Below are 27,256 nucleotides of genomic sequence, written 5' to 3'. Positions count from 1 at the left end.
TGCAATTACTATTACCAATCACTTGTACTTTAGTTCACTTGGGTACACAGGACACCTACTCCAGTCACAATCCTGTTTTTTTGCAAGCCAACTGAGGAGTTCAATGAATTGTTTTGTGTAGTATGAATGACAATAAAATACGTTGCAACATATCACTTTTAGTACATTTGCAGCAAGAAAATAGTTACAACAGGAGTTTGTGTCCCATTTACACTAGTGAGATAAATTTAAACTAGTAAAATCAAATAATTTTATTCATTTTAGTGAAATAAAATCATCTTGGTCAGCCAAACAGGTAGCTGCCTTGTAATGGTTTATGGAATGATGATCATAAGCACATCAAACCAGGTGCTGGGCTGGTCCAGAACAGCAGCAACAGCCCGTTCTCACGCTGCGATCCTGAATAGATCTTCATGTAGCAATAACCAAAGCTTCACAACCCCCTATACATAGACCATACGACATACCATCTAATGGGTTTCATGGTTGACTGTAGTCAAGATGCAGTTCTTGGATCTTGAGGGCTGTGATTTGAGTAACAGGGCTCTGTCCTATTGATCCAGCAGCAGGGACACTTATATCTGGTCCAGAAGGCCAGTAGTGCTGCTGGGTTTCATTCTTCCCCTTTAATCAGGACTGATTTAAACCTGGGACACCAGGTGAGTTAAATCTCGAACCAGTTAGTGGCATTAATCCGCTATCAGGTGGAAAAGCAGCAGTGCTACTGGCCTCGAGGGCCAGATTTGAGTATCCCCCGCTTGGCAGGAGAACCCCTGGCACCCTCGACTTCAGGGGGAGGCGACCCTGGTCCTGCAGTGCCAAAGCCGTTCCTGGTTTTTGCCCCGACCAAACCCGTAACTGCGTGACTGGATTCATTATTAGGCTTAATGACACCAAGTGACCCAGTGCTGGAGGCATTCAGCAGTTTTAACCATTTAGGCTGTGGATTATCCTTCCCAGATTTGAAATGATCTATAAAACTCTTCTGATTCTGCTGTCCGAAAGAAAGGCTGCCTTTTTGCAGTCCATCACAAATCGCAACTGGATTTCCTGACTTAGAAGTCTACTTATTCGCTCAGATTTAAAAACAGTCAGTGAATTCCCACGACATCCGCTGTAGCTTTCCAAGGTAAATTAGCGATATAACATCCCAAATCAATCGAGATTACAAATAATAAACAATAAGGACACTGCAGTGGGTTTGTAGGTTAAAAGTACCGGGATGGTCCAATTGAAAGGCTGTGGAATGGAAAGAAGGGGACACATCCAGCACATAGTCTGACTGCCCTCTTGTGGCGCAAGTACTTTTTTTTTTTGTTGCAAAGTTAACATTTTCCAAAAGGGTTGATTTATTTCAGTTTTAATTCCAGACAGAGAAGCATTGGTGTTGATTTGCAGAACCTGAAAACATCAACAGATCCATGTATGAGAGAGCTTTTATTGGATAGTTTCTAATTAGTAATATATCAACTATGTCCACATGAACCACGAGGCTGAAACCTCCTTGTTTTTGCTGCAGAATGCGTTAGTTTTAGTACACAGCTGCTCGTTAACGGGACTTTCCAAAGTACCGAACGAACGCGAGATTATCTGCGTATTGAGCGTAGGATGGTTTTGACGGAAACGTGCAATTGGAGTTCTTTATCGGCCCATCTCCAGAAAGTCTGTCCCGTTTGTTTCCTCCTCCGTTCCGTGCACGATTCAGAGGTTTAACGTTGTCAGCACATTGAGTGCCGAACGGAACTTTCAATCGTCAGCAGGTCTGTGAAGTATGTAGCTTTAGCACCCTCGGTTGGGACTATACTAAACAGTTAAAAGATCACACTGCAATCAGACTAAGGCAGTTTGGTCTTCTACATCCAGGAAATATGGAAACAAGAGAATCCTGTGATTGGCTAGTTTCCATCCAATGGGCAATCAGCCCCCTTTGGGTACTCAAAAAAAACATCTGCTCACCATAAACAGAAGACACCACAACATGCACTTATTTAATAGTTTTATTCTCTCTTTTTTATAGATCTGTACAACCAAGAATCAAACCTTTCACAAGCCTAGCAAAATCTGACCTGTACATGTGGATGCTTGGGGCAGGATTGCTTATACACACGTTTTTTAAATAATCAAACTATTCATTATCTAGCTAAGCAAACACTTCAAACCAGTCCTACAGCAGAGAACAACGGGGGCAGGAATAGGAGGGGGGTGGGGGGGGGGGACTAGAACAGAATGATCCCTTTAATTCCTTATATTCTTCTGTGTTTTACAAAAGTACAGTGAAATATTGTATTTACACACAGCTGCTCAAGTCCAAGGACCCCTGGCCTTATGAATCAGATGGGACTGGGTCTGGGTGGAGTAGGGGGGTGTAGGGTGAAGGGGGGGGGGGGACTCTATTTTTTTTTAATTTTTTACACACACCAGGTACCGATTTGACTCGCGATAAAGCCAAATCAGCTCAGTCAAATACGGAGTTGAAATCTTCATATAAAAATAAGTTCAGTATTCACAACATTTAACAACAGGCAGATTTCCTGATCCCTTTGTCCGGTTTGACCTTCGACCCCGACACAAGAGTCTAAAACCCGCTACTTAAATCCCTCCGCTGCAAGAGCTGGGCGATCTCGATATAAATTAGTGATGCGAGAGCCGGGGGGGGCGGAGCCACCTCGCCTCAGCAGCGACTCGCCGATTTGAACCAATCACAGTGTTTTTGCCTTGTAATCATTGGACCGGTTGCCTGGAGTTACACGGTAGCTCTGTGCATTATGGGATGTGTGAAGCCTATCTCTGGGTCAGCACTAGTAAAAAAATCCCATACCTTCCACTGCAACCACGGAGTCACTGTGAGAGTCAGTCATTAAAATGCACCAAGTGTTTCTGTGTTAAGAAGGACTCTACGGAAAGAGCAGAGGTACATTAGAGTTAAAAGGTTCAAATAGTGTTTTTCCCCCCCAAGACACCGATTCCCCAAGACAGACGCCTACCACAGTAATGACACCCGTTGCGTTTCCAGAGCCAAGCATGGGGGTGGGGGGGGGGGGGGGGGCTTTTAGCCTTTAGCATTTGAGAACTTAAAACTCTCATTAAAGTTCTGATTTTTTACGTGGCCAAGCTGTCAGTTTCTACATGAACACGGGTGCCAGTTAAATGGAGGACCTACGTCAAGCAAGCACGCAAAGCCATGGATCCAAAGCAGTCAGCCTGGATCTACAGACATTTTTGGTGTACGAGAATGAATTGGATAAAATCCAAAATCTTCAAGGGGGAAAAAAAAAAATGTAACAAACATAAACGCTGTTTGCTGCTCGAGAATAACTGATGTGGCCGAAGCCGAAATGTAAATGAGTGAGGATGACACTGACCACGTGAACAGGAGTTTCCCCAAATACCGAACTAACCCGGGATTGGCTGCATATTGAGCATGGGGATGGTCCTTAAAGGAACGTGCAATCGGAGTTCTTTAACGGCCGATCTCCAGAAAGTCAGATATGGCTCAACGCCAACATGTAGGTGAGTGAGGGTGACTGCGTACGATGGGGTGGAGCCGACACCACTTCCTGAACGAACAGGAAATGAACATTAGGCGTGAGACGCACAGCGATAGGGCTAATGACGATCTTGAAATTCTACAGAGAGGTGAGGAGAAACAAGCTGTGGGCCAATCGTAGCGCAGGGTGCGGGACGCAGCCAATCGGAGCGCAGAGCCAGTAGTCAGGTGACGAGGGTGTTCTGTGCTGCATCTCCAAAACACGAGAACAGCCAGTGTATCAAAAAAAACGGGAAAAATGCGCAGTCGAACCAGCCGCGGGAACGGTAGGGGAGGGAAAAAAGCTGACCAATCACATCCCTCCATTCGCAGTGCACGTCCCACCACAGAAAATATTGGTTTGCATACATTCAGTCACGTTTAAAAAAAAAAAAAAAAGCCGAAGTCACACCCTCCCACCTACAGACGCGGTTCACAGACGCAAACAATTTGGAGACCTGGAGAGCCTACGACAGTCACCAAGAAACTTCCTACAGGACTGGGAGAAACAAACCAATTAGTGTGAAGGGGAGGAGCTTAAGAGATGAGACACTGAGTGTGACTGGGTGATATGAGGATGATGGGGGGGGGCGGGGCAGGGTTACACACAGAATACAGACAGTGCTCACTGTCATTATTACTCTGGGCCCATTAGCTGTTCAGGTACTGTTCTCACTGTGATGACACGGCTGGCCTGTGAGCCAATGAAAAATCACCTCCGCCGAGTCTCCAGGCAGACCAGCCGGGTTGCTACCTGATCGCACGATGTTAACAAGGTAACTGGACCATGAATAAAGGGGGAATAAAAAGGAGGGAAACCGACGTCGCTGACGTCCCTCCTCCTGAACCGCCACACGAGCAGGAGCGCCAGGACAGCACGGCGGTCTGCTGCCAGTCACACACACCGAGCTCTCACACACACACACGCGCGCACACACACACACACACACACACACACCGAGCTCTCACACACGCGCGCGCACACACACACACACTCACCGAGCTCTCTGTCACACACACACAGAGCTCTCACGCACGCACGCACGCACCGAGCTCTCTCACACACACACACACACACACACCACACACAAACCGAGCTCTCTCACACACAAGCACACACCGAGCTCTCACAGGGGTCCTGTAGTCGCTGACCTCACAGATGAATTACCCATAAGGCCACAGTGATGTGTAGGCCCGTACGGGACAGAGGATAAGGAGGGCCGTGCAGTGAGTCGGCTGCCCGCTCTTCCACGACCCAAGCCACAAATCCAAAATGTCCGCCCGGCAACCTCGCCGCAGCCTGCCGCCATTTCTGTAAAAACATCCGTTACGTATCCCAGCATGCCAGAGAGACCCCGACAGCGGACACGGTGGAAACCCCGATCCTTAAAAACATCCCCACGGCTGCCGTCCTGAGAGAGAAACACAGGAGGCGGGGCGGTGGCGGTTGGCGGTGGCGGTTGGCGGTGTATTCCTGCAGTGTACTGCGGCGGTTAGTCCCGGTGCAGCGGGGGGGGGGGGGGCGGGGTCAGCACGGGTGAGACACGCCTCCTACAGGTGAGTCAGAGGCCCAGAAGCAGACTCCAGGTAGGACGGAGTTATGATCAACCTTTATTCAGTTAACTCTATAAGATTTCTTTTCTCTTTTTGTGAAATTTACAATACCAAGGATCAAAAGTACTTTTTTCTTCTTTTCCTTCTTTTTTTTGTTTTTTTGTTTTTTTTTGGGGACATCTGACGTGGGGGGAGGGGCGTGAAGTGGCAAAATTCATTCGTTGATAATCCTTAGACGTGGATTTAATTCAAGATTAGGGAGAGGAAAAGACAAAGACTGCTCCCAAGGTAAAAAAAAAAAAAAAAAAAAGTGCAAACTCAAGAGACTTGAAAAAAGAAAAACAAAAAAACTGCAGAGGGGGAAACCAGTGGTGCGTACGCTCCGATGAGGGAGGGTGGGGGGGGTCTGCCCAGAACAGGTGCCAAACTCCAGTGTGCGGTGACCAGGAGGGCGTGCAGGGCAGAGAGGAGTGTGGGGGGGGGGGGGGGGGAAGGGATGGGGGGGGGGGCATCAGGGCGGGGTCAGCAGGGATCAGAAGCTGTCCACCCAGGTGCCAAACCCTCGTTCAGCCAGAGTGCGATTCACCGACACCAACTGAGTTTAAAAAAAAGAGATAAGGGGTGGGGGAGAAGGTGAAAGAGAGAGAAGGGGTGGGGGGGGGGGAGAGAGAGAGACAGAGAGATAAATTAAAACACAGTCAGAAGGCAACCTTCATGAACACACAATTTCCTGAGAAGACAGGAAGGCCTAACGGGTCCAGCTGCAGTGTGCTTATCCGGAGTTTAAACCTCAGCTTTAACCCTCCGGACCACCGATCTGTATCTCAACTGGAGCGGCTGTCCCATCAGCGGAATGAGGACCAGGGGCCAAGGGGTTAAAACTCCGGCTAAGCACACAGGAAATGACCCCGGAAGCAGTCAGACGAGAGCTCCGGACCGGGTCAGAGGGACGTGCTCGGGGGGGCACACCCCGGTGTTGTGGGGGGGGGGCTTTAGGGCTGGGGCAGCACTCACCTCCTCCCCCACCATGTTCCACATCTGCACCAGGGGCAGTCCGGTGTTATTGTCATAGTTAGTCACCTGCAGAGGAGAGGAGACATTTTAAAAACTCTTACCTCTTCCCAGAACCTCTTCCACAGGGAACTACGCAACAGGCAGACCTGGGTCAAATACGTGTCTGTTTTGGATTCCGATACTTTTCTGTGCTCTATTGATCTTGCCTGGTGTAATTGAGCCAGCCAGTATGAAGAGGGCAGGGTAGGCATTTCTTGAGAGTATTTAATTGGTTCCAAAACACCAGACCAGTAAAGCGTAGAAAAGTATTTGAATCCAAAACAAATTTGGATAGAAAAATAACAACAATAACATTCTTTGTATTATTTTTGTTATTAATATTAAGTGTTCCAATTTAAAAGTTTCATAATATCATCTGCAACCATGACGACAGCAGCCGAAGGGCGAGTTTTTATTTTTCTGTCCTTCTCGTACCTGTGCTAGCAAGGCCACGCCTCGGGTCATCTCCTCCAGGGCGGAGCTGGCATCGGCCGAAAACCTCTCCTCACCTGCGCGGGGCAGTCAGAGAGGGGCGAGGAGTTAACGGCTGACCACGCGCTCCACAGACAGCACGGACGGGCCGCTACCGCCACACCAACACAACACACATAAATAAATACATCAGAGGGGAGGGGACCGTACCAGGAAGGGGTGCGATGTTGTCCAGCAGAACTTCAGCTCCTTGGAACGGCAGCGTTACAAAGTCCGACCTGAAGGAGAAAGGCGGCAGTGAGCAGGGCGGGGCTCTGCTGAGGGGCGGAGCTCTGCAGAGGGGCGGAGCGCTGCAGAGGGGCAGAGCTCTACAGAGGGGTGGGGCACTACAGAGGGGTGGGGCTCTGCAGAGGGGTGGGGCTCTGCAGAGGGGCAGGGCTCTGCAGAGGGGCAGGGCTCTACAGAGGGGCGGGGCTCTACAGAGGGGTGGAGCTCTATGGGGGGGGGCTCTACAGAGGGGTGGAGCTCTACAGAGGGGCGGGGCTCTACGGAGGGGTGGGGCTGTGGCTAAAGGAGCAGAGCTGGAGGGTTCATACCCCTGCTGGGGCACTTATTTTATCCCCGTGCAACACATTCAGTCGAGCGGAGTACGTCACCATGAAAATAACACAGGAACACGATTCCTTCCACAGAATCTCCAGTTCTACATCAAACCACTGCAATTGCTCTTGGAGAACAATAGGGGGCGCCATAAAAATGTACAGAGTAGACTAAAGGAAAACGGTCTCTTCAGAGGAAGTGGCGGGCGGTGCGCGCGGCTGACTCGCCTGATCTGCCGCAGCGTGTCGATCTTGACTCGGTCGTAGCCGCCGTAGTCCACGTATCGGATCTCCACCTCGCCGGAGTCCTTGTAGAAGGAGATGACCTGCGCTCGCCACCACGCGCCTTCAACTGCAGGAGCTGCGCAGATCACACCCACTGCGGGACAGAGAGGGAGGGCACCGTGAGCGCCTGCACCGACTGCACACACACACGAAGGCAGCACGCGCGCACACACACATGCTCAAGCACACTCACACGCTCACGCACACACACGTGTGCAACATAGGACATAGGCATGTGACCCTGCAGGGGGCGTGGTCAGAGAGCAGACGGGCATGTGACCTGGTAGGGGGCGTGGTCTGAAAGCAGAGAGGGGCATGTGACCCGGTAGGGGGCGTGGTCTGAAAGCACAGAGGGGCATGTGACCCGGTAGGGGGCGTGGTCTGAAAGCAGAGATGGGCATGTGACCCGGTAGGGGGCGTGGTCTGAAAGCAGAGATGGGCATGTGACCCGGTAGGGGGCGTGGTCTGGGAGCGCAAGGCGGGGCACGTGGGCGTCACCTTCGGCGGGCGAGGGTAAGGCGGGGGTGCCGGGCTGCGAGTAGCACAGGAACATCTGCTGGTCCAGGCTGCGCAGGGCGTGGTAGGTGGGGTGCGTGTGCTGCTGCACGAACACGTGCCCCGCCGAAACGATGTTCACCACGATCACCTCCACCGTCACCCCGTTAGGCAGGAGCAGCTGGGGGGGGGGGGGGGAGAGTCAGGGTCCTGTACCAAACATAACCCCCTCACAAATAACACTAATAATGAAAATAAGGTTTTAATGCATTTATATGTAGCTGGCTTGGGGGAGGGCGCCCTTACCCAGGACGTCATGGGCAGTGAGGGCAGGGTGAGGGGAAGAGGGGGCGGGGCATACAGGTTGGTCAGGTCCAAGTCTTTGAACTTCTTCCCTATGAGGGCCAAGGCCTTGTCCACCTGCTGCTGCGTACCTGTGCGGGAGAGAACACAACACCATCAGCACAAAGACCAGCCTAAAACTACACCATCAGCACAAAGACCAGCCAAAAACTACACCAGCAGCACAAAGACCAGCCTAAAACTACACCAGCAGCACAAAGACCAGCCTAAAACTACACCAGCAGCACAAAGACCAGCCTAAAACTACACCATCAGCACAAAGACCAGCCAAAAACCACACCACCAGCACAAAGACCAGCCAAAAACCACACCACCAGCACAAAGACCAGCCAAAAACCACACCACCAGCACAAAGACCAGCCAAAAACCACACCACCAGCACAAAGACCAGCCAAAAACCACACCACCAGCACAAAGACCAGCCAAAAACTACACCATCAGCACAAAGAGAGGCCAAAAACTACACCATCAGCACAAAGACCAGCCTAAAACTACACCATCAGCACAAAGACCAGCCAAAAACTACACCATCAGCACAAAGACCAGCCTAAAACTACACCATCAGCACAAAGATCAGCCTAAAACTACACCATCAGCACAAAGACCAGCCTAAAACTACACCATCAGCACAAAGACCAGCCTAAAACTACACCATCAGCACAAAGACCAGCCAAAAACGACACCACCAGCACAATGACCAGCCTAAAACTACACCACCAGCACAAAGACCAGCCAAAAACTACACCATCAGCACAAAGACCAGCCAAAAACTACACCATCAGCACAAAGACCAGCCTAAAACTACACCATCAGCACAAAGACCAGCCTAAAACTACACCATCAGCACAAAGACCAGCCTAAAACTACACCATCAGCACAAAGACCAGCCAAAAACGACACCACCAGCACAATGACCAGCCTAAAACTACACCATCAGCACAATGACCAGCCTAAAACTACACCATCAGCACAAAGACCAGCCAAAAACTACACCATCTGCACAAAGACCAGCCAAAAATTACACCATCAGCACAAAGACCAGCCAAAAACTACACCATCAGCACAAAGACCAGCCAAACTACACCATCAGCAAAGACCAGCCAAACTACACCATCAGCAAAGACCAGCCAAAAACTACACCATCAGCACAAATGACCAGCCAAAAACTACACCATCAGCACAAAGACCAGCCTAAAACTACACCATCTGCACCGTCACCAGCCTGCTACACCACCAGCACCATCACCAGCCTGCAACACCATCAGCACCGTCACCAGCCTGCAAAACCATCAGCACCGTCACCAGCCTACAACACCACCAGCACCATCACCAGCCTGCAACACCATCAGCACCGTCACCAGCCTGCAAAACCATCAGCACTGTCACCAGCCTAGAACACCACCAGCACCATCACCAGCCTGCAACACCATCAGCACCGTCACCAGCCTGCAACACCATCAGCACCGTCACCAGCCTGCAACACCATCAGCACCGTCACCAGCCTGCAACACCATCAGCACCGTCACCAGCCTGCTACACCATCAGCACCATCACCAGCCAGAAACAAGAAATGTGTGTAATGGATGCTCCACCTCTGTGCCAGATCTGTAACTCCAGTGTGTAACACAGATGCTCACCCTCTGTAACTCCTCTGTGTAACACAGATGCTCACCCTCTGTAACTCCTGTGTAACAGATGCTCACCCTCTATGTGACAGATCTGTAACTCCTCTGTGTAACACAGATGCTCACCCTCTGTGACAGATCTGTAACTCCTGTGTGTAACACAAAGATGCTCACCCTCTATGTGACAGATCTGAAACTCCTGTGTGTAAGGCAGGGTGGAGATGTAGATCTTCGCTCCGGAACTCTGTTTCAGGAAGCTCACGTATCTCCCTTGTTTCCCGATCAATCGGCCCACCAGATGCTGCCGGAGGAACAGAGGGCACAAGGTCAGAGAGGCCGTGCATTCACCAATCAGTGCAAATTGCCATGTTAAAAATATGTGTTAGAACAACCAATCAAATGGTGGACAAAAAGCTATTACAGTGAGTTCAACAGTGGAGCCATTTATAATTAGCATTTAGCCATTTCAACGTGTGTGTGTGTGTGTGTGTGTCCGCCTGTGTGTGTGTGTGTGTGTGTCTGTCTGTCTGTGCGTCGGTCAGTCTGTCCGTGTGTCCCGTCTGTGAGTGTGTAAACACCTGAGCAAGGGTATGTCTGTTTGTGTGTATACACTGCATGTGTCCACATGTATAACTGCACGCAGATGCATGCATGCATGTACAGACGCATGTACATGCATGTAAAAGTGCGTGTGTATTTCATGTGTGTGCAGTGGTCACGCTAACCCATTGAATGCTGTGTCTTCGGAACACAGGACACCGATTCACTTGCATTCTGATAAAAAGAACTGCTTTTGCCACAATATGCCAAGACACAACAATAACAGAATTAATGCATGTCATCCAAAATTTAATTACGACACTTGTAACAGAAGCAGGATGAAACAGCAGGATTAGTGGGATGAAATGAGCTACAAATAACGTTTCAGCATTCTGATCAAAACAGATTTTTGCCACACAGGCTAATAACATTTAATTCCATTTTAATTCACTCAGGTTGAGCAGGGTTGCCGGAGTGTGCCGACTCTCAGCTGTCAGCTTTATTAAAATTTTGGGTTTCCTCTTTGAATCTTGCAATGCTACCAATGGCTGCGTATAATATTATGATCAATAAACACAAATGTCAGATAGCTGGCTCAAAGAAACAGGGAGTCATTACTTTGTTGTGGGTCAAGACAGGGTTATTGCCCATTGTAAAAAAGTAAAAAACAAAATAAATAAAACTGGAATATCAGTGTTCATATTGTCTCCTGATACTGCGCTTTTTTGTGTAAAACACAGAACCCTGCATTAACAAAACCACTGGAGTGTATGTGCGGCGTGTGTGTGTGTGTGTGCGCGCGCGCGTGTGTGAGCTGACCTTTGGCACCTCGATCTCCCAGATGATGAGCTCTGAACTCTGTGTGCTTCCACTGGGACCATCTCCTGCCCCCAGAGTGCAGCCACTGTCCACACTGTCCATACTGTTCACATCTGAACCTGAAACAGAATCCACACACTGTTCACACCTGAACCTGAAACAGAATCCACACACTGTTCACATCTGAACCTGAAACAGAATCCATACAATCCCACAGCACAGGTGACAGAAAAACCAGCATTTCCATGGCTCACCATGAGCTTATCAGCAGTGGAAAAACCAACACATCTAGTGTGTACAGGACCTTCTCCCATACCCTGCAACATTCCTGTTTAACCTCACTTACACACACACACACACACACATGCGCGCACACACCTTTCCACTCTGAAAACCTCAAGGCCATTTCATATTGACAGGTATTTCAGCATATAACACGATTGCAGGTAGCGCTGTTTTCTGAGGCCTGTTCCAGGGCTGCCTGTGGGCAGAACAGGGGCAAGCACATTCGGTTCGAGCGCTGTCTAGGGATGACTCCATCTCATCTCACTAGTGATCCCCGCTGGACAATCATGGGACTGCAACTTTACCTGTACAGCCTTGGAGGACTCCTACCCAAGAGCCTCACTTGCTAACTGTGGCCTTAGAAGAACTGCGATTACTACAACACGCCTCAAAGGACAACACGCTTGTCTGCCCAGCGGTGAAGGTTACAGACATGCGAGCCAATACATGCGACAGGACACTCAAAATTTGGGAGAAAAATCGGGGGAAATTATTTTTTTTCAAAAAGGTAATGTTTTCACAGATCAGCCAGACGCTTCCACGTGAGCCAAGTGCGCTGCACCCAAGGACATCGGTTGGGCTAAACTTCAGGATTAGCAGAAGCAGTCATCAGTGTTTACTCTGTGCGTCAGCTCCGATTCACTCCAGCAGCACGCAGCCTCTCACCTTCTCTCGAACAACCAGTACAAATACGCCGTACTTGCGTATCATTTAATCACAAATCTTTTAAATGCCACCTCAGATTAGTTTGACAGTGCTTAAGAGATAACACCAACAGTGATTTCATTGATAAAACATTTCACTGAACATTACAACATTTACTTTTACAAGACGGCAGAACAAAAAAAAAAAAAAACACAAAAGCAGAACACTAAGACACAGACAGCTCCGAGCGGCACACAAATTTCGACAATGAGACAAAAGTTTTAAAACTTTCCCACGGAGAAAACCAAGGAAACTAAAAAAAGAAACAGAAACTGCAAGAAAGACAGCAAAAAGGCAGGCTTACCGTACACTTCAGCAGAGTAACAGCGGTCTAAAAAGCCTCCAAAAACCGAGGCAGTAGCTCTCTAAATCTCACTCGTGTGCCGTTTGGGAATGACAGCAGCTGTGGCCACCATACCCTCCCAGAGGTAGATCAACACGCGTTTCCTACGTCAAGGCCCTGACCACACAGACTCACCAACAGCACCCCCTGCAGGCGTGCACTCACATTGCACCAGGGATTTCCCTGCATTGAAATGTCTAAGACGGGCCTCCTACAGGAGAAACTGTGTGCTAAATAACCTGTAAACTGATTAGAAATAGTCTGTGAGCCCTATCCTGAGCCAGGAAATAGCCCGCGCATGCCTTAATCTCACCAGCGTAACCGCGGAGATAAACAGCAGCTACCAGCCTGACAGGGCCGTTATCAGAATGATACTGTTCTCCAGTCAAGCTTCTGCAAATCAACTTCGCGATTCATAATTAAAATGAACATGTGACCAAAACATTTTTAGCCGCCGTCCCGACTCACCTCCGGAGTGGTCCGCCTCCGTCTCGCCGGAGAGGAGCGTCCCGTTCCCCAGGCCCGCGCCGTTCAGCCCCGCCCCCTCCAGGCCCCGCCCGCCCGGGCCCTCGGGGGTCCTGCCTCGGCAGATCCCCGAGAGGTGCAGCAGGCGGTCCCGGCCGGCCGGGGCGGGGCAGGACAGCCCCGTGCTGTGGAGCAGGTCCTCGCTGCTCGCCCCATCCTCGGACTGGCAGGTGCTGCACCCCGAATCCTCCGCCGCCGCCGCCCCCCCCACCACGCCGTCCTCCGCCCGCAGCTTGCTCAGGCTCGGGGGCGTGGCCTCCGCGCAGGGGGCGGGGCTCCCCGGCTCCACCCGCTGGCTGGGGCCGGCGGGCTCCTCCCACGACGGGGGGGCCAGGCAGCCGTTCAGCTCCTCCCCCCCGGCGTCGGAAAGCCGGAGGCCGGCTGCCGTCGCCAAGTTCGTCGTCGAGGACAACGACGACCCCCCCTCCTCCATCCCCGACTCGGACCGCCCCTTTGAGGGGGGGCTCTCCTCCGTGGGCGTGTCTCGCGAGGCGCACGGCCTCCCATTGGTTACGGGGGTGCTGCTGCTGGGCTCCCAGACGACCCCGCTCTCCTCCCCCTCCTCCTCCTCCTCCTCATCTTTCTGGCTATGACACAAAGCCCTGCCCCCGGCCCCGCCCTCACCCCGGCTGACTATCAGTACCTCCTGCGCGGCGGCCAAGATGACCTCCGTGATGAGCCCGGCGGCGAGCCGCTCGATCTCCCCCGCGCTTCCGGCTCCTTCCGCCGGCTCCTCCTCCGCCCCCGCCGCCGCCAGCCCGTTCTCCTGGGCGGGGCCGAGCCGCCCCGCTTCCGCTGCCGCGACGGGAGGGGCAGAGGGGGGGAGCGCGGCGACCGATGTGGCCATCGTTGCAGCCGTGGTCGGCGCGGCTGTCGCGCTAACCAACGTCTCCGTGGAGACGGGGGCCTGCTGGGCGGGTATGGGGGCCTGCTGGGCGGGTTTGGGGGCCTGCAAGGCGGGTATGGGGGCCTGCAAGGCGGGTATGGGGGCCTGCAAGGCGGGTTTGGGGGCCTGCAAGGCGGGTTTGGGGCTGCGGGCGCATGGGCTGTGGGATGGGCCGCGGCGGTTTGGGGGCCTGCTGGGCGGGTATGGGGGCCTGCAGGGCGGGTATGGGGGCCTGCAAGGCGGGTATGGGGGCCTGCAGGGCGGGTATGGGGGCCTGCAGGGCGGTATGGGGGCCTGCGGGGGTTGGGTTGCTGGGAATGGGCTGCAGGTATGGGGGCCTGCAAGGCGGGTTGGGGGCCTGCAAGGCGGGTTGGGGGCCTGCTGGGCGGGTATGGGGGCCTGCTGGGCGGGTTTGGGGGCCTGCTGGGCGGGTATGGGGGCCTGCTGGGCGGGTAAGGGGGCCTGCTGGGCGGGTATGGGGGCCTGCAGGGCGGGTTTGGGGGCCTCTTTGGAAGGGGGAGCGTCGGCGCAAGGCACCGGCGTTCTGTCTGCCGCCACCTCCCCCTCCGGCTCGGGCCTCACGGCGCTGGCCTGCGCCGCGTCGGGCGCGGCCGACGTCGACCGCTCGGCCTCGGCGACGGGGACCCGGCCGCTCCCGGCAATGGCGACCGCGGAGGAGTCGGCGTCGCCAGCGGCTTCCTGGGCGCCGGGCGGCAGTTCGCCCGCGCCCGCGCCCGCGTCCCCTTTCTCTGGCCTCGGGTGCGCGACCTTCGCCTCCGCCGTCTCCGCGGCGACCGGCCTTAGGTCGGAGTTCCTATGTCCGGCGGCTTCACCTCCGCCGGTCTCCAGGGGAAGCGCAGAGGGAGAGGGGGCGGGGACGTCCGCCCTCTCGCCCGCCGCGCACAGGGGGGCGTGCACCTCGGCGGTCACTTCCTGCCCCAGCGGCGGCTCTTCCTGCACCCGGAACCGGCCCCGGCTGGGCTTCCTGCGGGGCCCCCTCTCCGCCGTCCCGTTGCTGCCCTCGCTGGGCGACGACAGCAGCCCCAGGGCCCCCGGCACCGCCCCCTCCTCAGAATCGTGGCTGGTGATTCGACCTTTCTTGCGGGAGATGTACCACCACCAGCCAATCAGCGCCAGTACCCCTGGCAGTGTGTACGGGACGAAGGACCGGAACCTCAGCGGCATCTCCTCAGGACCCTAGCAGCTACACCTGCGAGAGAGAGAGGGCACAGGAGGTCAGGACCCTAGCAGCTACACCTGCGAGAGAGAGCGCAGGAGGTCAGGACCCACAGGACGCATGTCTCCACGCTGCTTTCTGCCCCTGGGTCGGCCTTCTCCCGCCTCAACTCCCCTTCCCCTTGAAAACTGCTGGACAAGAAGACCTGGAATGTTTCCGCACTATATCAGTGTCTAAAGGGTTAAAGTATTTCAAATACATACTTTACTCAGGTCTGGTGTTTGTGTGTGCACATGTGTATACGTGCGTGCGTGTGTGTGTGTGTGTGTGCGTGTTGTTGTGTGTGTGTGTGTGTGTGTGTGTGTGTGTGTGTGTGTGTGTGGCTGTGTACTGTGTGCGTGTGTCACAGGGTTGCACAGCCAGGTAAATGTCCCCTTAATCCACACACAAACATTTTCCCCATGGAGCCACAGGCACGGGCTCTAGGCCCTGTGGAAAAATGCGGCCCACATCCGAGGGCGACCTCCAGCGGGTTCACGCAAGGACACGGCTCCCCGCACCGGCACACCAGGAGCCGCCCCCCCCTCTGTGTCCCGTGCTGGGAATTCTGAAGGTGCTTCAGCACTCCACGAACTCATTAACCCCCCCCCCCCCCCAACACATCCCCCCCACTGCAGGGAACTGTGGGATAGCAACTAAGGTCAAATCCCAACAAGCCTGTGAAGGGGTGTTTTTCCACGAGCTTTAAGGTGAACTTCACCCAAAACGGCATTTCTGAATGCAAAATGGTTTGTCCGTTTGATAAGACTCAGATAAAAGTATCCAGAAAGGCATGTGAAGATAACGGTCTGCAATCTCAGAAAAATCAGCCAGTGACGCGTTTTGTATTACGGAGCGCACCACAATCTCAAAAGCCTGCAATTCCCCGGAAAGGAACAGGCGGCAAAGAGCAAGGAATGGGCGGGGGAATTCCAATTTTTGGCTTTGGACACAGGCCACCTGCCCCTCCTTCCCACAGGAATAGGAAACCAGTCAAGATGATGCGACTTCCCGTAAATTCCCTGACAAGTAGGCCAAAATAAACACCATCAGAATGAATCGGACAAGATTACGAAACTCGCTTTATTCTGGTGATTGGTGACTGACTACAATTTATATTGCGAGCCAACTGCCTTGTGCTATTGCTTGAAATGACACTCAAGGCAATGCCTTAGAGCAACCAAAGTTGCGTAAAAATTGCTTTGCGTAACAAGACAATTATAATAAGCCATTATGTCATACGCCAGGTCCACTCGGACCGATTTCCAGCAAACTCGATATCGGTCTGGCTAATATCTGTCCAGTCACAAAAGTCACCGATTTTAGTTTCACTTGGTTTACGAGACATGATTTTAAAAATTGTAGTGTCCCCCTACTGATTATTTTACGTGTATTTTCCCAGATCAGGAGCACCAGTGCTCCCTGGCAGACCTTTTCCACAGAACCCTGCTTCCGTTTTTAGCTCATGGATAGTAATGACTTTAATGACACGATCTTTACCAGCAACTTGGCGTCTGACGTCATGCTACACAAAGCACGTCTCACAAACAGGAAGTGCAGAGCCGACTGAAAGGCTGACGTAGCGTTCATTCAAGAAGGCGAAACGTGCACATCCCCTCCTTCCACGCACCACCGCCGACTCAGGTCCCATCTACGCCCAAGAAAAGCAACGCGGCACAAGGGATTGTGGGAAAACGCGGTGGTGAGAAACAGCCTCGCTTCAGACGCAGGACACGAGTAGGAGTACGGCACCTAGAGAACCAAACCCGAGAACGCCTCCCCAAAACCGGCCAGACAAGGGTCCCAAACACACAACGCATTCCACCTTTACAGATGCTGGGAAAAGCTGATACCCCTGACTGCAGTAGGGTGTAACAGCATTTCCAGCACTGTAAGATGTGGAATGCGTGGTTGGACACCCTACTGCAGGTCCATGAGGGTCCCAAACACACAACGTATTCCACCTTTACAGATGCTGGAAGAAGCTCATACACCCTACTGCAGGTCCTTGAGAATTTTCCAGGAAACTCATTACAAATCAAAAGACTGTTAAAGATCAAAGTCTCTCTAAACGATCAGTGATCTGCAGCCATCTCTGCAAGGATCGGGAGCATTTACAATAACGCAGCAAATAAATACTAACTACTAACTACAGACGGCAGTCCGCTAGGGCCTTAATTACCATCCACAATCCAGACTCAAAACCGTACCGTTAGGGCACAAGACCTGATTTGGTCAGTCCGTCTTCTCGGTAAAGGGGGCAAAACTCTGGAACTCTCTACCCACTGACCTAAAACTAGAGACTGATGGCAATGTTTTTAATAGAGGACTTAAATTCCGGCTAAAATCAAAACAGTGCTCACATGAATAAATTATGACTGGTTTATTGTCTGTTGCTTGCTCATAGCATGTAGTAACTTGAATAATGCTTTTTCCCTTTTAGCATCCTCTAAGAGATAGCAGACAAAACACTTAAGCAATGCATCTGGTTTGTCCAATGTAATTGTGATGTCCATGTCAAACAAACTTAAACTTATGTTACTAATAAAAATTGATGACTGCATTTTGATCAGTCCTTTTTCTACAGCTACAGCGTACCTCAGTTTACTCATGGTGTAATATGTAACTGGAAAATCAAATGCCATCATACAGTCAATAATATGAAAAAACACAAGGATATGACATTTTGCCCGTATCAGCCAGCCCTACTAAACACACAGAAGTACCAGAAAAGGATACGCGTTAAACAACCGGGGAAACTGCGATTCGGTTTCTGAGCAAACGGTAAATGAGCCGTGTCCTGAACGCATACAAACCCCACCACACACGCGCAGGGCTCAGCGAGCACAGCAAACTCAACGTCTCAATGGGAGAAACACTCCTCGGGACGCAGAGCGACCGCGAAACCACAGCCACTCACAGCAACCCCAACGCAACAGAGGGGCCTTTTATAAGAGACGCCGCCGCTTGTTCGTTGGCACCTTTGCGTTGCCGTTTCGGTCTTGACAGTGTAACTGTTACAACCACACAAGCTCTGATAGGCGCACACTGATGTATTGTATGATATGATATGAGAGAGAGAGAGAGAGAGAGAGAGAAAGAGAGAGGTGTACTAAGAGAAGTGGAGTGTGTTTGAGACGGGCAGATACTGTACACAGAGGTGAGCACACACACACTCCTGCTCTCTCTCTAAGTTACTATTTAACAGGGCCAGCTGCCTGACCCGGGGCCCCGTGACTGGCCAGCCGGAGCGCTCCGCCCGAAGTTAAAAAGGGAAGGGGAGATGCCTTTCCATAAGAGACGTGGAGGAGAGCAGGCCGAGGCAGGCCCTCGGGGGACCCGGCCCACACGGTCTCACCAAAATACACCGCCGGGGCTTCTCCCCTCCGCTCCGCGGGACGCCCTACACACGCCGCGCGGCAGAGCGCCCGCACAGCGCGTTTAGAGCACGTGCGCGCCCGTCCCGTCCCAGGCCGCAGACACGCGGGGGCGACGCGGCGTTCTCCCCGGACTTCGACCCCGCCGCGTCCCAGCGTAGCCGCGCTCCTACAAGAGCCGGGCGGGGCCGGGCGGTGAGTCACGACGATAACCATCGAGTACGATAACGATCATCGCCACTGTGGTGGTGGTGCGTTGTCTTTCTTTTCATCAAAACTGGTGTGGTGACAAACTTCCAAACTTCAAAGGCTGAATTAACTGCTTCCAGGGAAACGAACGTCACCCCTGGTATGATTTGAGTGTTCATTAGTCAGCCAATCAGCGGCGAGGCCTCGCAGCTTCCGTGTAATTGACAAACACACACCACACGGGCGCTGTACGATCTTGCTGCTGACTGGCCATCTTATCAACACCCAACAGATAACAGTGGTGGTGTTTTTCTTCCCCCAGGATCATGTAACATGACCTCTGAAGTTTGGACGTTTACTACGGCACCAGGTATGATTACAGGAAAAAAATAAAGGGAGAAAGCCAATACACCAGATGGTGGCAAAGATCATTACTGCGTTTGATAATTACTGTTAATAATTGAACAGTTTTTATTGATAATTATTATCGCCTAATTTAGCTCTAATTCATTTAGAAGTTTAGTCACCTCTTTGGAGAGAAGTTGGAGAGACGAGAGCAGACAGTACAAGACAGTGAGAGGAAGAGGGGAGGGGTGAAGACTGAAAAAACTTTTTTACATTTCCACAGAAAGCGTGGGAGGGCGAAAAGAAAGCAAGAGGAGGTGGAGGGGTGTTGGGTCAGACAGGGGGAAAAAAATGACGGAAAAGGAAAGTGAAAGCAAGAACCACGTCCGTGAACAGAAGCACCAATCAATCAACAGGAGTTTCCACCTGTGCATTTCTATTCACCTCGCTGGGAACATCCCCCCTGTGAACAGGGACAGCACCAAACGGACAGCGGCGTCCAGACGCCCCACATGGTGGCTGTTTCGTCAAAATTCTGACACAAAACCAAAGCACCCCTCGGATCCCTCTCCCTGGCCCCCTCCTTTCCTGAGTCCCATGAGCTCTGAAACCACACTTAGCTGTTCAATGAGTTAGGTCTCTGGAATGTTTTTTTTTTTTTTTCTTCCCCAACATTCTAAGTCAGTGTTCTAGAACTCCACTGCTTTCCAATTACCAGCAGTGATTGCGACATCAGCATTAGAATGTTCAGTTAAGAACATTCTAATCACACATTTGTGATCTCCACACCTAAAAAGTGGGGGTGGGGGGGGCGGGAGCTGAGGGTCAAAAGGAAAGGCTTTGGCCCGGAACAGAAGGGGAGAACCCTGATCCAGAGCTTCTCAACAGCAACCTGTACCCCACCTACACTGCCATCTGTACAGGGGTCCACTCCCTGGGATCACACACCAGGGGAAACCCATTCTGAAGGGATGAGGGCCCCCTCTTTGTCGGGACGTCCCAGAGGAAGCCCCCTCACTGGGATAATGCCAATGTAGATAAAAACTACGATAACGACAATGCAACCTGGCTGTTACTTGGAGACGACGACAAATTTGGTTACACTGAAACACACACTGGGTCTCAAATACGTGAACAAAAATAAAAATTCTTATTTAAAGAAGTGCTCTTTACATGGAAGTGATGCAAATGCATGAAAGAAAGAGAAAATAGTACAAAGGGAAAGGTTAAACTGAACAGATGAAAGTCAAAGACGATGAGCAAAGAGTCCACAGCACAAGCTCGCAACAGTTCATATCTAAAGTTATTTAAAGTTCGCGACTGCTGTGAAAACATCCAAACGTAGAGAGCTAAAAAGCTTGTTTGTTTTGCCCCTCAAAGTGAGGGGACAGTAAAGGGGTATGAAAAACAGCCCATCGTAAACTTCAGAGGGCCTGACGAGCACCAACAGCCTCGTGGCATATCCGCAGAAGAACACGACACCCGCATTGTTTTTTTTTTCCCTTCACCAGAGCAGCTGACGAAGTCGGCGGGTTTCCGCAGCTACGATTCCCTCACCTGTGAAAAAAAAACGCCAACGGCACTGCATCACAATCGCCGGGATTTCGCTCAGTAGTGGAGAACATCAGTGCTACTCTCAGGAATACAAAAACACAGAACCTTCTTTAGTAGCATCTTCCTTCATTGGCTGGACCGCAACAGCGGGGCCAGCCCTACAAACGCAAATGTCTGTGACTGACTGAGCGAGTGATGAAGTTACACCATTGGTCGGCCGGAGAAGTCCAGCCACATACTAGGTTTTGACCAGATCTTGTTTTTATTTTCATCTTACCATTCATCTAGTTTATGTACATTTCCTCTTATCATTGTGCCCCCCCCTCCCCCCATTTTGGAATTGCAAATGCTCTTTCTGTGAAGCACTTTGAGCTGCAAAAAACCGTATGAAAAGTGCTACATACAAATAGATATTATTATCATTGTTATTATTAAGACAGAGAGATGAAAGAGAAAGGCCAGGAAAGGCTGCCATTATTCATGCACTGCAGATTCACTACCCATGTGCTGTGCAATTTCCAACAATTCCTTCAACAACAAAAAAATGAAACCCCTACGGTAATTCCCCACAACCCCACTGCCCTGCGGGGGAGGGCTGTCATTGGAGGGCAGCGAGGCAGAAATGGCCATTCACACGTGACAGAATTGGGGGGGGGGGGGTAGCTCAGCCAATCACGCGGCAGTATTACCCCAGAGCTGGGGACTCTCTTGGGCCTACCAGCACAGGCCCACATTGCTGGACCATAAGCCCCTGGGGCAGCACACCACATGCAGGGTTTTTTCCAGCCTCAGAGTAACGCAGAGGTGGTACTTTAATAACGATCATGTGATCAACCAGACCACGTCTCCTTATTGTGAATTACACTTTCTAAACGACCAGTGACCATCAGATGATGACTGTACTGTCTTTTCACCCGCTCCTCCTCACCAACTCACTTTCTCTCTCAAAAAAAGTTATTCTACAGGCCATACCTACATAGTTGAAAACATTAAACTGATAGGACGTAGGAAACTTTTCTGAAAACACTGGATGCGCTCGGGTGCAAAAGAAAGCAAGGTTTAGGCCACCTGACCGAACAGAGTGGACTCAGGGCGATGTCTGATCATGCGCTCCATGCACACAGCTGCTGTAGCTTAGCGTTCTTCTTCAGTAGGGCCCTTCCTGGGGCACCGTGCTGGTTGCCATACAGCGCCACACCAGAGTAATGCCGCCATTGCAGTTACAAATGATACAAATGCACCGAGCGCAGCGCTAGCATTGATGTTCACTCGTGCCGACACCGGGAAGAACTATGTGGAGGCGGCGCAAATTTAGGAGGAGGCAGCTGCCTCTGAATTCTGTATTCTCAAATCCCTGCGCTGCCCCCTGCTGGAGACCGGCGACCCATCCCTGCCTGGCGCAAGGAGGACCGCCTCTCTACTCCCGAGACAGAGAAACCAAGACCACATGGAGAACAGTGGAAGGTTCACAGGGTCAAACAAACAAAAAAAAAAGCCCATAACATTTTTTTTATTACACAAATTCCTGTGCTGAACTGAATTAGAACTGACCCCATCCTTGACCCCAGGAAGGTGGCACTTCCTAGGAGAAGTCAGACGAGCCCCACGCCCGTGTTCTGAAGCTCAGGGTCCGAGCGGACAGAGAGCCGGAGGTCTGTCAGGTTGGCGCAGGACACACGTCTCACTCACAGCCGTGATGTCATAGAAAGCCCCCGCCTTTCCCCCCCCAGGACACACGTCTCACTCACAGCCATGATGTCATAGAAAGCCCCCGCTTCTCCAGGCCAGGTGATTCCACAGAGCATGGTTCTGAGCGGACACCCAGAAAATATGCCCAAACTTCCTCCGCTCTGCTCGACCAATCAAAGCGCAGAGGAGTTTTAAATGCGGGCAGGACCCGGGTGTACAGTCTGGTTTTAATCCAGAGGGATGTCATGTTCACATTCAAGCTGCCACAACAGGCATTCTGCACCAGCAGCACTGCATCCGTGTTTTGATGTGAAGTCACAGCTACATCGTCTTCCTAAAAGTTTCTTAAAAGTTTACCTGTTAGAAATGAACTCAAATCTCAAAAGGGTGGCAAATAGCTTCAGCAAAACAAGAGCGCGGATATGGACCGTGAAAAACATTTTTCTAGTTTATAAAAGTGACCCTCCCTTTATAGAAAAATGGCCATATCCATATCATGGCCATAAAAGTGTGTCAAAATACACAATGACTTATATTGGCACTTACAGCAACTACATGTTCCTGCGGGGGGAAAAAATTTAATTGACCGCTGTCTTGCACTGAAATGGGTGGCCGAAAGACCGATACTGGAGCAAACTACGCTGGCGCGAGAAAACAGCGCTTAGCAACAAGACCAGGAAGTGAGCTTCACAAACGAAGCCCGAAGTTTCACCACAGGCGTCATTCAGCACCGCCTCCACAAACTGCTCTGCACGTGCCGTGTGCAACGTCCTATTTTGTAATGAAGTGGCGCGAGTTTCGTTCAAATCAGTGTTTATCCTCATGTTCACGTCACAAATTAATCATCATACAGTCGCAGTGTGCAATTTTAATATCCGTTACTTCCGACTAAAAACAATACTGCTGACATCGGTACTGCAAATCAGCATACTGGTGTGTGAATTCATACTGGTAAAACTAAGGTACACCACCCAGCCCTACCCTCCTTCACCCGCCGACAAAAAGAATTATAAAAATGTGGAAATTTCTTCTGAATTAGGACCATGTAAAATAATTTAATGAAGACATGGTAAATGTATGCATGTAATTGCATGGTCATGGATAAATGTACGTACGGTGCTTATTTTCTAAAGCATAGAAACATGACCCTTGTATTGTGACATGAAAATGTCCAGCAGTCATATTTACTTTGGTGTAATTTTAATTTTGCATAACATAAATTACCCACATTTTGCAATTTAAATTGAGGTCAATTTTCCGCAGCCGAGAAATTTGTTTATACTAAACCATCTTACGCTATGCGATCGAATACTCGCGTTTTATCAGAGGGGTCACTTTTCGTAATAGAAAAATGGACTTGCAAGTCATTTTACAGTCTGACATGGCCCTTTCCATAAGAGCTATACTTGGGGAAGTGAGGCCTACCTTGCTTTCAAACGCCTTTACACCGTCACGCACCCAGGACATGAAACCAGAGCCCTTGGCACGCGTCTGAACACACCGAAACAAAACCGTACTAGCGCTACCACCGCAGCTCCTCTTGTGCGCACCCTCCACGGGTTCTTAAACAAACTACTATTACGAGCACCGATCGCCATATACATTTCATCCCCATGGAAACCATTCATCTGCAAAGGATACGCCGTCTTGAAGACAATTTGCGACTCACAGTCCGGATTAGGGGAAATGCTAATCAAAGTAACAAATAAAATGCCGAAACTTTTAGCAACATGTACAGTTGGTTCGAAACAGAGTAGTTTTGCTGTTTTGATGAATGTGTGTGTGGAACAGCAAACCTGTCATCATTACAATTTAAACTGCCATTCATTAACATCTAAGGATAAGTGACTGTGGTCAGACAATGTGACTTCACATCTGGTGGTGTAAAAAGGATAAAGGCTAGATATCTGAACGTGGCCAATGCAAATATTTAACTCCTGCCAAACCAACATCAAAACCTAGCAACAATGCTTCAATACAACAACTCGCATAACAAAATTGCTTTTGGAACCAACGCAGATAGTCGTTTTTTTGTTGTTGTTTTTTATATTAGGAACCAAGTGCACTGAAGTTTATGACAGCAAAATAATACTCTTTTACATTTAAAAAAATACTCAACTGTACAGACATTGGTAATTCAGTACCAAATCAGAAAAGCAGCAGTTTCTGGAAGAAGCCCCAAAATTGCAGCAGTAGAAGCCACCTGTGCAAAAACAAAGTTGACCTTGAAAAAACGTGTAGTGACAGGTCAACCAGAACCGCTGGTAACAGCATTTTGTCATGACTGAATTTGGAGACCTCATTTGACTACTAGCAAATCCTGTCAAAGGTTAGGAAGGCCCTCGTGCTGTAGGAACGTCAAACTTTTGAACGACATTTCTAACATTACAAAGTCGGACAGGCGCGCCTGACATCGTGTCTGCTTGCGCCACCAGAGTGACCTTAACTTGTTTCACACACCGACAGTACTTTACATGTTTTAACGGCAGACAGGAAATGCCTCACCTTGTCATACCTACGGCCAAAAGTGAAAACTGAGCGCCCCCAGGGAGGTGTTACAGGCTCCACCTACAGCATTCACCTTAGCCGATAAGGTGAAACCAACACCCAAACTTAAAAAAAAAAAAGCCCGTAACGCACCAGCACGCTTTCCAGTCCTCCGCACCAGCCGGTCCCCCGGCCTGTGTACGTGAGAGACCTGTATGTGCGAGAAGACTGAAGTCATGAATCAAGCTGCGTCGCTGTACGACCTTGGGCGGTTGATAACTGAAGGGTCACACTATATTTGCGGAACATGTCACAAACCATGCGAGTGTGGGGGGCAGAAGCACCGTAAGAGGCTTATTAGACGCGTGTAGCTCCATTTAGAACACAAAGCAACCTCTAAAGCGCGCCTCCAACAAATATTCCTGCAACAGAAGCAGCGACTAGCTCGAAGCCTAGTCAGTCTCCAAACATTTAATAAATTCACAGCAACAGAATACCAAACTGCTATATTTGTGCCTGGTTAGCATGCAAACGAAATAAAATGGTATGATTTCAGCAAAATAAATAAATAAAAACCAAACGAGTACCTATAGACAATGCAATGCATACTGTCCATACTAGCATTAACTGAGATGCGTAGCTAGCGGAGGTTAGCTAGCTATAGTACAAGTCCGGATCATAGCAAGCAACCAGCTAATGTTAGCGGTCGAACGGATACTGTGCACGGCCGTTCTCCTTTCGATATTATACATCCTCTGATCCCAACAGACATTATCCGCAATAAAACGCACGTAAAATAATACCCTATATTCCATAAACACAGGCCTGCTCCATGACTGCAATGCTGAAATAAAAAACAGCTGATTAAGTAAATGTATGCAACCGTATAACCTATGTTATAAAAGCGTGCTAGGCCGCGGCGCTGGTCAAATTAATACTCATCTGAGCAAAGGAAGCGACAGAAAACACACCGATATCGTTAGTCAACGTGAACACGTTATCCAGCGATTACGATGTGTGCATCATCGATTCCGATCGGTGTTCGAGCCATGTTTGGCAGCCAGCATACATGTTGCAGGTGGTCCGGTTTGCACTCCACGAAACAACCCAGTTAGCAAACGTTAGCCATCATGCCGCGGCGTGCATCTAACAGCGCAATAGCGAACTCCCAATCTCCCACTAGCATCTAGCCAGCTCTTTCGCGAGGCTTCACTTAATCAGATTCTGTCCGCCCGCAAGCTAAATATTTTAAACGCAGACCCGACCTGTTCTCTGACCCGAGACCTAACCTTAGCCAACTAACCAAAAATGGTAAGAGATACTAAGCTTGCTAACGAATTTAGCAAGCTAAATTCCACCGACGTATTTCCCTAGAATTAACCCGCAAGCAAGCTGGCTAGTGTGTTACCTTATTTCAGTTCACGGACTCAGTAATGTGTTATGCGAAAGCAACACACATTTGTGGACATGCATCAAGGAAAATTAGGGGACTTGTAAACTAACACTCAGCATGTTTAATGAGAGTGTAAGATTGGCTAATATCACAGCCAATTGTGCTAACTGCCTACTAGCAAGCTATATCAGTCTGCAGGTTGGCTAGGTAGCCAAGTTAGCTAACTATAGAGTAACGTTAGCTACAGCAAGTTCGCTAGCTCGATATCGTCCTTTCTGTAACTGTCTAGTTTAGGTAACTGTAGATATTAATTGACACATATTACGACATGCGAAAAGTCTAGACTTACCGTGATTATTTTTATCCCGCACCGCCACCGTGAATTATAGTTAAACGATATCTATAACCTGGGCCCGACTCAATCCCAACGTGTCCCCCTCTGTAAGTCTCTCTCCTCCCCACGTGCTGACCGTCCTAGCACTAGACTCTAAAAACAGATCCAACAGCTGATCAAACCTCGCGATGGTTTCAGCAAGGAGACGGGATTCTCGCGGACGGGTTGAAGCTGGATAATCTATTCCTGCCATTTTGTTTCAACTTCTCCGCACCTTCTGTACGGAAGCGCTCCTTCCAGAGCCGCTATGGAACCTTGTTTCAATGCTCAGTTTTCATAAATTCCCCTCTCTCGCGCTGGTGGATGGCAACGTCAGGCACGCATCGCAGCTAACGGGCAATACACCGATTTGTGTTTTTAAAGATAAAAGCATTATGGGCGTGCTTCTAGTACTTCATTAGTACTACGGTGGACGTGCTATCATAATATAGTGGAAGTGTGGGCGTTGTTATTTCGAGGGGCTTACTCCATTCACCTTTTTTTAATTTACCTTGATAGTCTAAGGTGAAACACTGTTCGCCCATTTCCCAAGCTTGGATGGGCATGACACTCTCCTAAAAATTAGCAATAGCGTTGA

General features: G+C 50.4%; 1 protein-coding gene across 1 annotated transcript; it reads right to left on the bottom strand.

Moving 5' to 3' along the window:
- Positions 1–1,983: 1,983 nt before the first annotated feature.
- On the bottom strand, positions 1,984–26,791 carry akap1b (A kinase (PRKA) anchor protein 1b). The gene is made up of 11 exons (XM_064303262.1): positions 26,635–26,791; positions 13,093–15,245; positions 11,292–11,410; positions 10,107–10,233; positions 8,251–8,378; positions 7,948–8,125; positions 7,393–7,543; positions 6,776–6,843; positions 6,569–6,642; positions 6,095–6,160; positions 1,984–5,675 (listed from the first exon to the last, which is right to left on the bottom strand). Exons 2-11 carry the CDS (start codon positions 15,218–15,220, stop codon positions 5,613–5,615), a joined length of 3,102 nt encoding a protein of 1,033 aa, XP_064159332.1. The 5' UTR covers positions 15,221–15,245; positions 26,635–26,791; the 3' UTR covers positions 1,984–5,612.
- Positions 26,792–27,256: the final 465 nt, after the last annotated feature.

The sequence above is a fragment of the Anguilla rostrata genome, chromosome 12 (genome assembly GCF_018555375.3).
Source record: "Anguilla rostrata isolate EN2019 chromosome 12, ASM1855537v3, whole genome shotgun sequence".
Classification (NCBI taxonomy): Eukaryota; Metazoa; Chordata; class Actinopteri; order Anguilliformes; family Anguillidae; genus Anguilla; species Anguilla rostrata.
Note: the sequence above shows the minus strand (reverse complement) of the source record. Positions and strands in the feature narration are given on the sequence as shown.